We start from the raw sequence: 18,407 nt of genomic DNA on the forward strand, positions 1-18,407 counted from the left end.
AGTTTATTAATGAGCTTTGAATATTGGAATACTTAACCTACCTATTCTTGCTGTGTTAAGAGTACTACGTTGTCAGTTGAAATTTAATTTTTATGTTTCTTTTTCATTCAATAGAGCCATTCAGGAGACAACCTTTGATTTGGGAGGAGATATTCACAGTGGGACAGCATTGCCAGTAAGCAGGGTAGGTGGATACGGATTCATGACCTGACCATCTGTCTAGTGGATTGGATGTTATAGGAGCCCAACAACAAAAGCTCCTTTGTGAAGACCTCACAGTAGCCTTCTCTGCTGCGTCTGCTCACCTGGTGGTTCATAAATGAAAGGTAGCCAGTGTCCTTTGTTCTGAAGTCAGAAGACAGTGCTTTTTCTTTCAGTGGGGTGTGTGTTGCCTCTGCTGCTGCTGTGTAGGCAGCCTCTGGCCAGAGCATGCTGAGGGAGTGCGCCCTTGCTCCTTTGCGTCCCGTGGTGGCTCATTTCTCTGAGTAACTCTTCATTCCTGGATGTACAAGTCACTCCTCTCTTCATCTTGGTGATCCGTTCCTGGATTGCAGTCACCGTAAACTCCGTGAACTGAAACAGCAGCCACTTAATTTGTTGATAACGTGTGAACTGGGTTGAGTTTACTAGGGCGGCCAGTGTACTGGTCTCGCTTCTGGTTCCTCATGTGACTGCAGTCAGCTAGTGGGTGAATCAGTGACACACTCCTGGGACTACCCACCCTGCCTCTCTGTGCTGTTTCTTTCCAAAGGACTCTTAAGGGAGAACAGTCAAAACTTGTGGTCAAGTGGAGGACCGGGGCCTTGAACTTGCAGGTCTTCTTAAGGATTAGGCCCGCTTTTGTCTGCCTTTTATTGGTTGAAGCAAGTCAGAGCCACAATTAAGGGGAAGCAGTCTTCTTGAGATGTGGTATGTTGGAGACCATGATGCACCTAAGCCAGGGACATTCTTTCTCATCAGTATCAAAATATGGCGTAGATTCTCTGATTAGTTCACTGTATTCCTTCAGTCACTGTCCCAACTGTCCCATTCTGCTGCTCCAGTTCTCAGCAGTTTCTGGAAAGCATCGTCTGAGGTGGCTGATCTAAGTTCTAAGGTTTGTTGCTTCTGCCAGGCTCCTGCCCTCTGCTGTGTTGTCTGTGTTCTTGTTACAGTAGTGTCTACTTACAACTGCTCTTTGATACATACTCTTCTACTTCCAGGCTGCTCTGTCTTTACTCCTGGATCATGGTGTGGTGACTCTTTCTAGTAGATTGTTGGTACCTCTTTCTCAGATACACTTTTGATCATTGGAGAGCTAAGCTGTCTGATTTGAGCCCTGTTTCTTCTATTTTTGCATGTTCCTTTGGTGACCTTCCATGTTGCCTAATATGACAGCATTTGATGTCCACTATCCCCTAATGTGTGTCTTTGACCCTGGTCTTCCCATACTGAAATTAGAGGCTTGATTAACTTCCTATTAATGTATCCAATGGGTACTTGAAATTTAACATAGCAAATTAAGCCTGGCTTTTGTTTTGTTTTTTTTCTTAAACTTCTTTCTCATCTTCTCCATTTTAGTTAGTTATACGAACAATCATGGCTTTGCCCAGCTGAAGTCTGTTGCAACTTGCCTTTGATTCCTTTCCTTGCACAACTCCTGCATGAGGACTGTCACATCCTGTGGCCTCTCCTTACTTGTTAGCGCTCATACTCATGTAAAAGAGCAGTGTTCTTTTGTGAGCAGCAGTTCCTCTCAGGTGTTACTGGCCAGCTCTTGCTGGTTGTGACTGCTCTTGAATTTTAGAGACACGCGCTTGTTTCTCTTGGGGCCCTGCTGTCCAAGTCTCCAGTATCTTTCCAGCCCACATACCCGGCCTTCACCTGGTTCACAACTGATTCTATGATTTCCCTCCCTCAAGGGCATTGCAGGTAGTTCTTCCCTCCCCTTACACTCCGTTCATGCGTGCCCATTCCTTTCATCTGAGGCTCTTTACCTTCTGCTAGGCCTTACTCTTTGTTTCTACACGATTGGCCCCTTCTTGTCTTAGCCCATCCTCCTGATGAGGTCATGCTACTGCTTTTGTGTAACCATTTTTACTATCTGGTATCTCTGCTTGCTCATTGATGATGCGGTCTGTGAACTCTGGACACAAGGATCCTGTTTCATGGATTGTTGTTATTCCTCTAATGCTTTGAATAGTGCCATGCTGCAAGAACCTTGGCACATACAGGTGAATAAATACTTCAGAGGCCACGCAGAATGTTTCACAATATGTACCCAACATAGAAGTCTTGGTAAATAGAAGGGAAATGAAAGTGCATTATCCATAGTATATAGACGACTCTTAGGACATTGGTGGACCCTTTGCAGAGTGCTTGGGCCATAGGGAGGCAGGTGTGCACTGTCCATCCGCATGCCCTTCTGTACTGTGTTACAGTGTTCATTGTGGGCAGGGTTTGGTTTTGTTTTCCTAAGTCATTTAAAAATAATTCGTTAGTATATAAGCACTTAAACATGCCCTAATTTGTTTTTCCATTGCCATTACTGGTCCTTTATAAGTTTTGTTTGTTTGACGTTTTCAAGCCTAAAAACAGTGCCATCTGCTGGCCAGTTTTGTTTTTGTGACTGTAACTTGGGGAAGTAAAATGACTATTCTTTCAAAATATTTTGTCTTCCTATTTTGTTGCTAAGGTTTTTCCTTGCTCTTTGAAAATCAGAATGGCTGTGTTATTCATGCTCCTGACATTCACTGCTGTGACCTTCTGACTTGTGTTTCTGAGTTATCTGTTATGTGGTCTCACCTTCCCTGCATAGCAACCCACGTGAGATTTCCACCTGCAGTCTAAGGGTAAAGCTTGACTGGTTGGGGTGTGAGGTGTTCCTAACACACTGTGGCTTCCCTCGGTACAGAGTACTACTAGACTGGACAGTGACAGAGTGTCCTCTGCCTCCAGCACAGCTGAGCGAGGGATGGTGAAGCCAATGATCCGCCTGGACCAGGAGCAGGATTACCGACGAAGAGAAAGCAGGTAACGTTGACCAAGTGTGAGAGAAGCCAGCACCCTTAGACGAGGCTTTGGGTAAAGATTGCTGAGTTTGTAGATTTAGCCAGAAGTTTTACAAAGTTTACTAGGCTTTTATGAGCACCTTTATATTAGTGAATTGAAGAAAAATAAAAATGAATGTTTAGTAATTGTATTCCTTACTTGCCACAGGGTAACCTTCCTGACTCAGGCAGATTGAGTTTCACTTTCCCTTTTAAGTTGGCTGTTTCAAAGCGTTTAGAGAAAGAGAGTTTTCATAACATTTTAGTATGTGATCATTTTTATAAAGAAAATTAATTATTGCTTCCATTTCTAGAAGAAATCAAAAATATGTAAAGACAAAAATAATTTTAGAGAGACATTCCCTGTCGCAGACACTCCTGTGATATGTCTCCCTGCTGAGGCAGCTGAGGGTGAATTACGTTGGTGCCTCCTGTCTTATCACAGCGCTTCTCTGTTTTCTGTTGTCTTTTAAGCCTTCATAAATCAGGATTCTTTGTTGTAAGTGCTGTAGTAGCAGGCTGTGTCCCAGTGCTCACTGTCAAGTGACGTTGAGGCACTTAGAGCCCTTGAGGTCACAGATGGGGAGAAGGAAATGCCAAGTGAACTCCATGTGTTGTTGGCGGGGAGCCGAGGATACTGTTGACAGGGCTTTGAAGAAGGCATGCTTCCTGTTCTTGTCAGAGATCCAGAACAGATGGTTGGCAGAAGCAGGAGACTTGCCTATGGTTAGAATCAATTGTCAGTCCAGCCATAGGCCATAAAACGTCTTCTATTACTTTGCCATCCTCCAGCAGAGGGCACTGTGTATCAAAAGATTATTAATAACTTTAGTTCAATAATGAAATAGGTAGTTATCAGTAAGTATCACAGTATTATTTTTTCTTGTTCTTTTTTAATTTAAATTAGAAACAAGCTTGTTTTACATGTCAGTCCCAGTTCCCTCTCCCTCCCCTCCTCCCCTGCCTCCCACCGACTCCCTCTCCCATCCCCTTTTTGCTCCCCAGGGAGGGTGAGGCCTTCCATGGAGGATCTTCGAAGTCTGTCATGTCACAATATTTTTATTGTGAGTTTTTTGGCTATTCATGTAAGATTTTTTTTTTGTCTGTGTGACTATTGGATATCATAAAAGATGGTTTTCTTCTGTGTTTATACTTGTTTTGGGTAATACAGAATAATAGATTATGGGATCCATTGTGGTGAAGTATTGAATCAGTATTGGTTTTCTTCTTGATTTGTCTGAGATGGGCCTCACTATATAGTCCTGGGTGGTCTTGGACGTCAGTGTGTGGACCAGGCTGGTCTGGAACTCACAGAGATCTTCCTGGCATAAGTTGGTATTGTAATGACCACAGCCATGTATCTGTATGTGGTGGAAGAGGAGACACAGACCGTTTAAACAAGTAAATACGCTCGTGCTATAGCAAAACAGCCATGCGAAGGCTAATTAAATTATTTCTTACAAGAACAAAACAACATATTTTGATAATTTCTTGCAACGTAAGGCTAGTATTAAAAGTTTTACTTACACTAAGGATATTGCTTGTTGATATTCAGATAGGGTGGAAACATAAGCCCTTCTTATTCCTACTCAAGTTTGCACATTGACAATGCTGAGATTAGCAGTACTTAATTGGTGTAGTATTAAAATCTTAGTCATTTTAATTAATAGGTTTAAAATTATAATTTTAAGCAAGTACAAACATCCTTTCGAGTGATGGGAATGGCTTTTCTGTTAATCATCTCCAGTGGGTTTTTTTTTCTTTTTCCAGTTAATATGAACTCTTTACTAAGTTTGTTAAAATAATGAAATGAGTAATTTATACAGTTTATTCAAGCTAATTTTTTTTTTCCCTCTCAAGACAGGGTTTCTCTGTGTAGCCCTGGCTGTCCTGGAACTCACACTGTAGACCAGGCTGGCCTCAAACTCAAAAATAACCACCTGCTTCTGCCTCCCGAGTGTTGGCATTAAAGGTGTGTGCCACCACTGCCTGGCCAAGATAATTCTTTTAAAAATTTGAAACTGCCAGCCAAGCAAGGTAGTGCACACAGCTAATGCTGGAGGCAAGCAAATCTCTAAGTTTATGAGTTTGAGGTCAGCCTGGTCGAAATAGCTCCATGCCAGCCAGGGCTGTGTTTATTTTTTTTCTTTTATTTTTAAGATCTGTATTGAAATAATCATACATTTAAATCATACTGTTTTCCTAAATTCTTTTTTTTTTTTTTTTTTTTTTTTTTTTTTGGTTTTTCGAGACAGGGTTTCTCTGTGGCTTTGGAGGCTGTCCTGGAACTAGCTCTTGTAGACCAGGCTGGCCTCGAACTCACAGAGATCCTCCTGCCTCTGCCTCCCGAGTGCTGGGATTAAAGGCGTGCGCCACCAACGCCCGTCCCTTTCCTAAATTCTTAAGGTAAACTCAAATTGTTAAATTACAGACTGAAGTAAACTTTGAATAATATAATTTTATGCAAAGAACTTTGCTTTAAAAATGATAACTGTGTTAACTTACATTGTGTTTTTTCTTTAGATTGTGTGTGTGTGTGTGTGTTACATGGGTACTGGGATCCACACTCTGTTCTCGGCATCTTTTTTAACCATTAGGCAATTTCCTCTAGTCCCTTGGTATTCTTTTCTTTTTATTCACCTCTACATGCTTGGCAAAGGTGAGATAATAAGGATGGAGCTCTTTGCCAATGGAAAAGACTAGTTCAGTTGGCTGGTCTGTAAATCACTAGAAAACTCGATCTGTTCATTGTTACCTGAGCTGGGCGGCTTAGTTCCTTGTCTTCAACGTGTGGTGCTCATTAATAATTCATACAGGTGTGTCTTATGCCCTCACACTATAAGTCTGTCATTGAAGGAGTCTATCTACTGTCCATTCATCTGAGTGTGTGACTAGGTTAACAGGAGAGGCTAGAGACTGTTCTGTGTCTGATCTAACACTTCAGAATGCCATGTGGAAACAAACGTGACGTTTTTACCTGTTGACCCTACTCTAAGGCAATTTAAGTGATGTCAGTTTTTCTTTTAGAACTCAGGATGGGGCTGGGCCTGAACTGACACTGCCTGCCAGCGTTGAATTCAGGGAAAGCTGTGAGTTACTTTAGATTCTACTACTAGTGGATGAGCTCTTGTTCTGTTCTTCTCCAGTTCATACTTTCTGTTCCTCTTTCTTTACAGCTGAAGATTCTTTTTTATCTGCCATTATAAACTATACCAATAGCTCTACAGTCCATTTTAAGTTGTCACCTACATATGTGTTATACATGGCGTGCCGGTATGTATTGTCCAGCCAGCACAGGCCCGACATCAGTCCGACAGAGCGCACACATAAGGCCATTGCTGTCGTCAACAAGATGGTGAGCATGATGGAAGGGGTCATTCAGGTGAGTGTCGTCCCAGCAAGCCTGCGGCAGAGGGGGTCATCTTGTTGGCTTCTGTGACATTCCTGGTCTGGTTACAAGTTTGCCTTCATAGCCTCGGGTTCTTTCTTAAAGTAAAACACATAGGTTTTAAAGTCAAAAAAGCTTTTTAAAAATTTCTTTTCTGGAAATTGTGGAGTAAATGGAGATAAACTGAGTATGTTGTAACACAATCATCTTAAAGTTAGTCACTGTGTGAAAGTGCTTGAGGTGATGGTCAGTTTTCTTTGAATTCTCTTTAATTTACTGGAATGAAATTAACACAGTGTGTGTGTGCAGTTCTGCCTTGAATGTTTCTCTGGTGCCAAGAGGAGAGCCGTTCTCCCTCCCACAGGCCCTGGTGGCTGGTTATCAGGCACTTCCTGCTTTGTGATGAGCCTGCTGTGGTGTGGGAGTGTGTGTGTGTGTAGCCTTGACAGTGTAGATGTAGGGTTGGTGGGCATGAGCCTAGACTTCTCACCCAGTACGGACTTCTCTGTTGGCAGAATGGTTTGAATTGTTGATTCTTCTAACTACTCAAAATTCATAGTTGACAAAATTGGCACAGCTACTTTTATATTTGCAGGTAATTTGTAAAGGTTATTATAAGTAAATCTTCACATTTTAAAGTTTTCCTAACTTAACCAATGCCTTTACTCAACTAAGAAACTAGTAGTGCGGTGTTAAATACTTTGGTTAAATGGTTTGGTGATTAAACACATCTTTAATCCCATCACTTGGGAGGCAGAGGCAGGCAGATCTCTGTGAGTTCGAGGCCAGCCTGTTCTACAAAGCTCCACAGAGAAACCGTGTCCTCAAAAAATTAAAAAAAAATGTTGGATGATTTAAAAAAAATTGGTTGAAGTTTAATTTGAGGGGAACTGAGATGGTCTTTTAATATTCGCAGAGTTGTTTTTAAAAGCCAAAAGTTTTCCACGGATACTTCTTTCACAGTTGAGTGGTTAGCACAACAGGAGTTTGATGGTCTTGTTCCAGCTAAAGAATAGATAAAAAGGAAGGCCATTTTATCTGAATGTTTTGTTACTCTGGTATCATCACAAACTGTCATTTTCAGTTGTTACTCAAAGTCATTATCTGTCCCTTGCCCTGTATGGACTTCAGACCGAGGTGCTTCCACTGGCAGCCTGCTTTTGAGAGTTTGTCCTCGCTGTTCTCTGCTAGTGAGAAAGGCGTAGGTTCCGTGTAAAATTGGAGCACTCTTTGTTAATGGAAAAGGATTATCACAGTGAATAATTTTGGCAAGTTATTTAAATTCTGTTTTCACAACATCATTCTCTTTAGTATAGCTGTGCTGTGAATTCCTTATGCACTTAAAATTTTCAGTTTTTATTTTGGTTTGTATTGTTTTTTTTCATTCTCATTCTCATAATTAATTCAGGGAAATGGACTCCTTTACCTTCTAAGTAGTAAGCCCACAATATCATTTTTAAAAAGTGTTTGGAAGTCCTTCCTTTGCATATCTTTCAAATAAATCAGTATGTTCATTTGTGTTTTATTATGTATGACATCATCTTTGTAAACTGTAAAACTCAGTTGTTGTGCCAATGTTAAGAATATGAAACCAACCCTGTATGTCAAGTAATTTGGGACTAACTAAGTGTCGTGCCTCATGTTGTACCTTCATGTTAGTGTTTTGATTTTTTAAAACTATCATGATTGTTTACAAGTTTCTTTCTCTCGTTCTGCTTGATTTCCCCTCGTCTGTTTTTCTCCAGGAAGTAGACCAGGTTGATCAGGTAGGACATGCTGCTGGGAGCTGATCCTAGCTGTGTTGGCTTAGCTGAGTTTCTCATGCTGCTTCCATTACAAATACGATCCTACAAAAACTGGACTGAGCAGTTCATAACCCTCATTCAGCAACTGAAACATGCAGTACTAAACCCTTTTTGACTATGCAACTTTATCAGCATTTCATAATTTCTGCTTAATGCACTTGAGTGTGGATATGAAATGACAAACGTTCTGTTTCTTCTCTATTATTTATCCTTGGTTCCTATTCTTTGGATCTCATCTAAGGTTGCCTGGCCTGCAAATGTGGTCGGGAGAGGACGCGATAGATCAGTACTTGATACTGAGTTGCATGGTGTCCAAGCCAGTGACTACAAGTATCAGGGTGGCTGTGGGTAACCGTGGATACATGTGTGTATGCTACACAGATTACCAGATAATGCATAATCTACAATTTGGTTTGGTAATACACAACATCTCCTTTCTACTAATTCTGCAAATTGTATGTGAGACCAATATGTCTGTGTACATGTACCCTGAGATGTTGCAGTGGTCATTTTCTTCCCGTTGCTCTGCATGTACTAAATTTCTTTGCAAGTATCTGGTATCTGTGGTAAATACCTGGTGAGGATGGGAAGGTACTGGTCTATCTTCAGCTCTTCAGGGGCATTCCCATTCCTGTTTACGTCTAAGTTTTCTACTGTCTTGTGTTGTTAATGGGAGTGTTTCTGTCCACAGAAACAAAAGAACATTGCAGGGGCGCTTGCGTTCTGGATGGCGAATGCATCTGAACTTCTCAACTTCATCAAGCAGGACCGAGACCTTAGTCGGATCACACTAGATGCCCAGGACGTCTTAGCACACTTGGTTCAGATGGCATTTAAGTAAGAAGCACAATTCTAGAAAGAGTTAACTTGCATGCTTCCTGTTCTGTTTTCAACTCATTTAGAGATTTATAGTTAACCTAATTGAAGATGCTTACAAGAAACTTGAGAAAATGTGTTGACCTAAAAGCACTGTATTCTGGGACTCTGTTTCTAGTGTTCCACAATTCAATTTGTTTGTTATCTTTAGTGGGAAATATTATTAAAGAATAAAGACTGTCTCAATAACAAGTCTTAACAAATTATGTATTTTCAGGTACTTGGTTCACTGTCTTCAGTCAGAACTTAATAACTACATGCCAGCCTTTCTGGATGATCCAGAGGAGAACAGTCTGCAAAGACCAAAAATAGGTTAGGGTCTTATGAGCCTTCCTCTAATATTTAACTTGGTCTCTCTTTTTTTTTTTTTTTAGATTTATTCTTTTTAATCTTTAAGTATATGTGCGTTTTGCCCGATTTTATGTTTGTGTACCATATACAAGCTACAGAGGCCAAAGAGGGTGTGTGGTCCCTTGGGACTGAATTACAGACTATTGTGAGCCGCCATGTGGGTGCTGAGAGTCCAGGGAATTGACCATTTGAGTGCTGAGAATCGAGGGAATTGCCTTGGGTCTTCTGGAAGAGGGCGTATCCTGTCAGAACCGCAAGGGCAGGCCAGTACAGATGCCTGCATACTATGTTTTAATTTGTGTGTGTGCGTGTGTGTATGTGTGACTTTTGATGGCATTCCTGAAACTAGAGTTAGAGATGGCTGTTATCTGCCATGTAGGGGGCTGGGAACTAAACCTGGGTCTTCTGCAAGTACAGCAAGTACTCTTTAACTTCTGAGTCATTTCTCCAGCCCTTAGTTTATTTTAATGTTGAATATATTGTAAGGGGTGTGTTCCTTTTTTTAAGATTTATTTTTATTTATGTAATGTGTTTGTGTGAGTGTATGCTGTGGGTGCCAGTACCCAAGGAGGCCAGAAGAGGGCATTACAGCCCCTAGAGTTGGAATACGTGCAGCTGGGAAGCTAACTTGGGTCTCCCAGAAGATCAGCCAGTGTTATTACCTATGAAGCCATCTTTCCAGCCCCAGAGTTGTTTCTTAAGTGCCTTACTGGATTTGGTGGTTTTTAAAATAACTTCTAAGGAACTGTCTGTTAGATTTATGAATAATTACCACTTTTGCTTTGCTATGTGGGTAATACATAAAAGACCTTAAAAAGTCTTCTAGGTGAATTTATATGTGAATCATCATTAGTTAGTAACTGCATGTATTTGAGACCACATCCTTGCTTTCTGTTTGAATTTGGCATTTATAATGGCTTGACAGCATTTGTCAATTACTGTTACTGCCTGTGTGTGATGCTGGTATAACTCAGAAGGTTCTGCAATGACATTTGATCCCTGGGTTTCTATCCGTGTCCTGAACAGATGACGTGCTGCACACACTCACAGGAGCCATGTCCTTGCTGAGGCGCTGCAGAGTCAATGCTGCCCTGACCATCCAGCTGTTCTCTCAGCTTTTCCATTTTATCAACATGTGGCTGTTCAACAGACTGGTGACTGACCCAGACTCGGGCCTGTGCTCCCACTACTGGGGAGCGATTATCCGCCAGCAGCTAGGGCACATTGAAGCCTGGGCGGAGAAGCAGGGCCTGGAGCTGGCAGCTGACTGTCACTTGAGCAGGATTGTGCAGGTGAGCACCAGGCTGCACTTCTCCCTCTTCCCGGCAGTGCACCTTGAGGTGAATTTCAGCTGTGTAAAGCTCAGTCTTTTTCCCATTGCTCACAGTCAAGCAACAACGCGGCAGCATCTGGGCTGCAGACGCTCATCGTCTCCTACTTCTGGAAACCAGAGGTTGAAATCAAGGGAGTATAAATCTGTTCTACCGACCTCTGGTGGTTTCACACCCAGTGTAGGCACTCATTGGACAGCTTTTGCCATAGTCTTTATATGGCAGTCCTGGGTATATGTCTGTCCAAGTGTTTGGTTTGTACAAAGGCACAAGTATCACTGGCCTCCTTTTTAACCAACTCTGTGTAGACAAGGTCCCTTCTCTGTAGTACTCAGACCACTAGCATCGGCATTTCCAGGGGGCATTGTTCACCCTGTAACAAGGTGTGAAAGCAGAATAGAGATAGCACTGAGGTGTTCTTTTTGTTGAGAACAGCAAGATAAACTTTAGAAAGCTATATACTGAAGGATAAGTGATAATTAGTTGCCAACTCATAGTCAGCTCTCAGGAAAGCTTCAGAAACCAGTCTAGGAACTGGTGTTTATAGTTAAGGAAATGAGTTATGTGCAACCCCAAAACATACAACAATTAAAGATAGTCATTATCCTGAGAAGCTAGTTAGCTTTCAACATTCATCAAAATTCCTATCAGCAAGACTCTGATTCCTGTAATTGATCATCTGGATTGCTTATAAATATTCAAACTTTCAAAGAGACTTTAAGGTACATTATAAACATTGACACTTGAGTCAAATTATGTTAAAACATAAAAACTAAAGTAAGCCCAACAGGCTGTATAAAAAGCCTACAAAAGTATTCGTGTAGTTTAATATATGCTGCTAAATGTTAATGCCTCTTTATAAGTACCCTGCATTTCAAAACCAGATTAGCAAGTTAGTTTAACAACTGTTACAAAAGGTTTTTTTGTTTTGTTTTGTGCTGGGGATTTGAACCAGAGCCTCACATGTGATACTAGTGTGAGCTCTTCCACTAGCCTTATACTCTCAGTCCCAAAGAAAAAAACATTTTTAGTATCTTACTTCATAATATTTGTTCTTTTAAATAGGCTACTACTTTGCTTACCATGGATAAGTATGTACCTGATGACATTACAAATATAAACAGTACGTGCTTTAAGTTAAATTCTCTGCAACTTCAAGCCTTGTTACAGAACTACCACTGTGCACCCGATGAGCCTTTTATTCCTACGGTAAGTAAATATACCACGATACCATGAAGTGTTGGCTTGTCTGCATAGGAAAATTGGGGGGAAGAGTAGGAAGGTCATTTTACTCTGAAGTCTTAGATGTTTGGTGAGAATATAGACTATATAAGTTTTTTTTAGGAAGAAATGATTTAATTCGGGGCATTGCTTCTGGGGAATCTTTGGAAGGCCTAGAGGAAAGGACGTTGAAACAGTTGAAGTTTATACCACCATGCTGAAGTACCAGAGAGCCAGAGCTGCTGTGAAAGCTGCAAGGGTACTTTTCATAGCAGCAGCATAGTCTTCACTGCACAGCAGTTCTCTAGATTTCAGACATCAGCGTCCAAAACCAGTTTTCCCTGGTTCCATCACTTCATGATAATGTTCACTAACTATTAATACATTGACAAACAAGAGTGTTTTTGAGTTAATCATTTCCCCCAAAGCCTCGCCTCTAAATGTAGGTTAGCAAGCCATCACATAAGCCTTTAGGGGGTGCTTCCTATCCAGACGGCGATATCTCCATCTGAGCCACTTGCGCCTGAATGATACTAGTTGGTGGGCAAATGGAATTCAGGGTTGAGTTTATATCAATAAAAGACAGGTACAAAATAGCCAAACAGCGAGAATAGCCAATTAGCAATACAGTGCCACCACAAAATCATGTTATAGTGATGTGGAGGAATGTTTTGCTACAGTGAAGAAGGAATTGTGGCTGCCACCACTGTGTGCATTGTGCGTGAATATTATGATGGCAGTTGTTGCAAAAGAAATTGTATGTGCATGCAGAATGTATGCAGCAGCTCCCAGCTATTTAATTTCAAGAGTAGACAAAACTCTCTATGACATTATAAGCCTGGGTAATTTTTCTCCATATGGAAAAGGAAGATTGTGGTAGAGCTCAGGGTTGCTTCTGAGGGGCTACTTGGTTCCTGATATTGAAATTGTAGGGAGATGAGCTGGGATCTTCATTGTAATGAGTCATACACTTGAGACATGTGAGCTTCACATGTTTGTTTTCTTACCATCCCCAAATGCCAGGCGTGCGCATGCATGTGTATGAATGTGTGTGTGTGAGATGTATCGTGTAATATACATCATCCATAGACTCCCAGTTTTGCGGCTTTTCTATTGATAGGCTTCAAGCAAGCATAGATACTTTATCCTGTTGTTGTTACTGGTTTTTATGTTCATTTTATGAAGTTTTCTCTGTGGGATTACATATTCCATAAAAATACAACTTAATAAGAATGTGTTAAAGAATTGTGCAAATAAATCAACTGGTTTGGACAAGGGAAGAACCTCTTTTTTTGTTTTTTTTTGTAGTTGTTTTTGTTGAGATAGGATTTCTCTGTGTAACCCTGGTTGTCCTTGAACTCACTCTGTAAAACTGGCTTTGAATTCACACTGAGATCTACCTGCTTCTGTCTCCTAAGTGCTGGGATTAAAGGTGTGTGTCACCACTGCCCAGCGAGGACATCTTGTGATAAAACAATGTTTTAAAGCCTTAAGTGCCTGGGAATTAGTGAGCCTCTTGTTCTGTCTTTTTAAGTAGTGTGTGTCTGGTGTGTGGGCACTTTATGCAGCCTACTACACATGTCCTGTTGATTGTGCTCTACCCTGAGGTCATGCTGTGACATAGCAAGGAGCTTCCCATCAGTGAGCTTCCCTTAATGAGTCAGCATTTGCTTTCTGCAGGATCTCATAGAAAATGTTGTGGCTGTTGCTGAGAACACAGCTGATGAGCTTGCCCGCAGTGACGGCAGAGATGTGCAGTTGGAGGAGGACCCAGACCTACAGCTACCCTTTCTCTTGCCAGAAGATGGCTATTCCTGTGATGTCGTCAGAAACATTCCAAATGGTTTACAAGAGTTTTTAGACCCTCTGTGCCAGAGAGGTAAATACCGTTTGTCATACCTCAGTTGGAGCATGCAGTTGGGCTCTCTGAATGACAAGCCTGTGGAACTGTGCCTGAGGAAGCTGTGTTCCTATGACTCAAGAAGAGTTTCACTGAGATGAAAGGTCTCACATGCCCAGACACAGCCGTGTGGGTGTGTTACGTCCCTTGATTGAACACCTGCTGTCTTCCCACATGGTGCCACAACAAAGGACCTTTGACTACACCTTTCTCCTGGCAGTGAAAACAGCAGGGCTCCCCGGGTTCTGAGTGTTCATAGCCCACTGCCACCCAGCTGAACTGTCGTGTGCATGTCTCCCCTTGCCTCTGTTCCTTCCTCACAAAGTGGGCCAGGAGGTGTGAGAATGGACAGGTTGCCTGTAGAGGAGGCTCTGGGAGTGCCCCGTGTCCTGCTGCAGCTTCTGGGGCCCCCACACCACACCAGACAGGCTTGCGGCTATTTCTAGCTTTTCCCTGACTGCTTCTGTGACCTTTGATATACTGTTTTATTGGTGTAAATATTTTTCTAATCAGTTTTTTCTTAAAGTATGCGATTTGAAGCAATACAAATTTTAATCCACTCTGCTACATTTTTTTATGATGCAGAGAATAGCAGATGAATAGGAAAATAGACCCTAAGTATGGGGGTTCAATTATATAACAAATAGTAAGAGTAGTAAAAGTACTGTGGCCATAGATTAATGTAGTGAGTGTGATTTGTTTTTTAAGCTTCGTTGACTGTTTCACCACAATAAATATGTTTTAGATCTTCAAAAGTATAGTGAAAAACATTCATCACATTGAAAGACTGCCTCTTGTCATGCATTGAGTGGTTCACAAAGCAGTTTGTGCTTCAGTCTTCCTAGAGACACAGAGTCCAAGGCGGGGAAAGCAGAGGTGAGGTCATTTAGGAAAACTCTGCGAGTTTGAAGGAGAGTGAACAGGTTTAGGCCTGAAAAAGCCCTCACTCATGCTACAGGTAGACCTGTGATCAGACAGGGAAGATGAGCATGGCTGCAGTAGTTTTGAACACTGGGGCCAGCCGTCTTTAATGGGAGGAACTCGAGCCTATGGAATTCAAGCCCCTAGTCAGCGTGGGGATCACAGTAAAGCAACTTGACTGCTTGCTACAGAGCTATCTAAAGGTGTCTTCCTATGTGCACACCGCAGCAGATCAGGTCAAGACCATGGCCTCAAGCAATAGGCACATTGTCCCCAGGAGTGAGTCTTCTGTGTTACCAACTTTTGTTGGTAGGCTGTTGAACTGCTCTTGAGAGAACATGTTTCTAGAGATGCTTCCAGGGGCTTTTCCTTTAAGTCTGTGACAGAGCCAGTGACATGGGTACTACTTTACTGTAAAGGGATGTGAGTATTGTACCTTCCCAGTGAAGTTTGTGAGTGTTGTATCTTCTCAGTGAGAGTGAGTGTGCTGTCTCCCAGGGAGGGTGTAGGTGTTCTCTTCCCGGGGCGGTGTGAGTATTGTCTTTACAGTGAGGATGAGCACCCTGTCTTCATAGTGCTGAGTTGCTGTCGCTTAGGTTTGGCTGGGCGCTTCCCCCGTCCATACTCACTTAGGCATGCTTCATGTTGACACTCAGAGAAACCTGTTAATTAATATCTTGTAAATAAGTAAGCCAGGAGACTAATCTGCTCCGACTTTGCAAATGGACATAATTTATAGTGTGCCGGTTCTGTCTTGTACACCACAGGTGTCTGCCAGCATGGAAACAGTGAGGTCTTCACTTGACAAAGAGTTTCCTTCATATCTTTCTTTTGGATTAGTAATCTTAGGCCATTTGGTATTCCATTCCAGTCTTGGCATCCATGTATTACTTCATACACATTGGATGCTTATAGTTCATGCAGCCTGGCACACGGATACCTTTAAAGGTGTAAAAAAGGTTGAGTGTTATGACATCAGTGTTTCTTCATTGTCCACACTCTATTCTTTATAAACTGATTAAAGAGCTACTGTATACTCTCAGTACTCCCCCCCCACCACCTGAATGCAACACAGTTCTGTGAAAGACTATAAAACCTACCCAGACCAATGTCTGGCTTGTGATGAGTAAGCACCTCAAGCTATGACAAATGATCTTCCATCAGCAGTATAGTGCAGGGCTTGTTGTGGGAATCTAACATTTGAAAACATTGCTGAAATTTCAAATTTTTAATGGTTAATCATTCTCTCACGAGGAAGAAAAGAAAATTCTGGTTACATATCAATGAAACTGCATTTTATTTCTTATTTTAACTGATGTTCTTTATATTTCCCTTTCCGGAACTCTCCAACAAATACATGTCTGATAACAACAGTCCAAATTATACTCCATTGGTAAAACACTGGGCCAGGAAAACTCTGGCTAGGCCAGCTAGGCTTTAGACATGCAGCCGTCCACGTACCGGTGAGGTCTTGACCAACACTGGCTGTTCACAACAAGAAGAAAGTAGCCCTGGAGCAAATGTCAGAATTATGGAATGCCTATGTCATAAGACTCTATCAAATGGAACTGAGGAATAGAAAATAAAATTTGACTACATTAAGATGACATGGCTTTGAATAAAGGTCTTGATATTTTAAATGTGTTCTCTATCTTGAATAAGGACATCAGAAATACTTTGGTGGGAGTGCCAGATCCAGCTAAGGGCCTACCACATAATAGGCAAAGTGCTCTACACTCAGTGAGACAGGAAAGTAAGGCAGGGGGATGATGAGTTTGAGGCCAGTCTAGGCTACAAAATAAGTTCAAGGCTCTTGCCTCAGAAAACAGCAAAACAGAACTGTGCTTTCTTTAAGACTTTAATTGCATCTGAGCTGAGAAAATTTGGACAAAATGTTGTGAGAAAGGGCCCTCCCAACCCAGGGTGTTGTAGTGGGAGTCACCTGACCCCACCTGGAGTAGAGGTGATGGCCTGTGCCTGTCATCTCAGGTCCTTCCCGCCTTTCCTTTGCTGAGCTGTGTGTGTGTCATTGAGGGCTTTCCTTAAGGCGGAATGTGTGCTTTTGCAAGACTATTTACAGAGCAGCTCACCAGTTTTCATAGAAAAAGAAAAATAGTTTAATTCAATAATGTTGTTTTGTTTCCCTTGTTGAAATTTTGTGGGATTAAGGATGTCTTACCTGTTTTACAATTGCTATTCTCTTTCTAGGATTTTGCAGATTGGTTCCTCATACACGTTCACCAGGTACTTGGACAATATATTTTGAAGGTGCAGATTATGAAAGTCACCTTATGCGTGAGAACACAGAACTGGCAAGTATTTGAGGTTGGGATGGATTAAAGTATGAGATGTTCCTGATGACTTTGAAGATGTGATATAATTTATTCTTTGCATATGTAGAATGTTGTAATGGAGAATTTTTAAATGATTTTCTAATACCAATTTGATTCAAACATTTTAAAAGCATGCATATGAACTCCCCGAGCCAGGTTCTGTACAGTTTTGTGTAGTAATAAATGGTTCTGTAACAGTAAAAAATATTTATGATGACAGTTGTGGCAGCCTACATACATATCTGTGAAACATACTAGTATAATTTGAAAGAATTGACTAGAAACATTTTTCAGTGACAAAAATATTTTTCTGCTGATTTCTATCTTCTTAAATGCATATCAAATAATTCATAGTTTTGAAATAATAAGGAATTTCACTCATCTTAAGGAAAATTATACTTTGCTCCAAACATAGTTTCAAAACGGATACCTTTTTATAAAGTGTATATATTTATGTAAAACTTTAGATTTAAACAGATATCAGAGCCATCTCCTAAAATTGATCGATACATGGTCTCACTACTAACAAAATGACTATTCCTTTTTCTTGACTTCCTTTGTTTTTTGCTCAAAATCAGAATTCTGATGACAAGATTTTATAGGACAGCAAATACTTCTTGGATTCCTTGGTTGTTGTCTTTCAGATTTATTCTCAGATGTTAGCAGTCTCGTGGACTTTTCACTCGCCTCTTGTTTAATCACTGTCTTTTTGCAACGTGCATCTCAGTGTGTGCTCAGGGCTCACTGTGTTGTTCACCTGTTTACGCTTTGGTGTGATGTTTGGCATGAGTGTGAGGCGTGACTTCTGTAATGCTTTCCTTAAAACAAACACTGCCTTTGAATTTGTCCAAACCCAGCTGCCTCCTTTGCATTGACTGCCCAGCTCAGGGTGTGTTTCTTGGCAGATGCTGGACTGCTACTAATGTACCCTGTAGTTCTTTATGTTCACCATTTTAAATAAAATGTACACTTTCCCAAGAGACGAAGCTGCAAGCCCATCTCTGTTACAGCCATTTTCTTTGGAAAACAAACCAAAAGCTTAACAATTTATTTTAAAAGATCATAATGGCAAAAATTGGATTTGGTTTTTATGATTGTGTTTTCTATCCTGATACAAATGGCAGCTTAATTTTGTTTCATAGATTAAATCTTACCATTTAAATGGCACTTATATCTAGATCCATCTTGTAGACTTTGTCAAATGATGCGGTATTTGTTTAGCAAATGAAAAGTACCTGAGGTAGTGGGCCTT

The 18,407-nt window shown here is 41.2% G+C and overlaps 1 protein-coding gene across 25 annotated transcripts in view; it reads left to right on the forward strand.

Annotated features, from left to right (window-relative positions):
• Afdn (afadin, adherens junction formation factor) overlaps positions 1–18,407 on the forward strand; it is a 115,211-nt gene that overhangs the window by 60,705 nt on the left and 36,099 nt on the right. For 19 of the 25 annotated variants that reach the window (XR_005881846.1, XM_040758237.1, XM_040758239.1 and 16 more), the window contains 11 exons: positions 115–184; positions 2,894–3,012; positions 6,057–6,118; positions 6,206–6,411; positions 8,163–8,183; positions 8,914–9,059; positions 9,316–9,410; positions 10,476–10,741; positions 11,846–11,989; positions 13,682–13,880; positions 17,031–17,134. Coding sequence is in view for 24 of the 25 variants with exons in the window: in XM_040758237.1 (XP_040614171.1) it covers positions 115–184; positions 2,894–3,012; positions 6,057–6,118; positions 6,206–6,411; positions 8,163–8,183; positions 8,914–9,059; positions 9,316–9,410; positions 10,476–10,741; positions 11,846–11,989; positions 13,682–13,880; positions 17,031–17,134 (1,432 nt within the window). In the remaining variant the exon portion in view is untranslated. The remainder of the gene's footprint in view (positions 1–114; positions 185–2,893; positions 3,013–6,056; positions 6,119–6,205; positions 6,412–8,162; positions 8,184–8,913; positions 9,060–9,315; positions 9,411–10,475; positions 10,742–11,845; positions 11,990–13,681; positions 13,881–17,030; positions 17,135–18,407) is intronic. The other 6 variants (XM_040758243.1, XM_040758247.1, XM_040758259.1 and 3 more) reach the window with 1 other exon arrangement.

This window comes from Mesocricetus auratus, unplaced genomic scaffold (assembly GCF_017639785.1).
Source record: "Mesocricetus auratus isolate SY011 unplaced genomic scaffold, BCM_Maur_2.0 Super-Scaffold_100018, whole genome shotgun sequence".
NCBI lineage: Eukaryota > Metazoa > Chordata > Mammalia > Rodentia > Cricetidae > Mesocricetus > Mesocricetus auratus.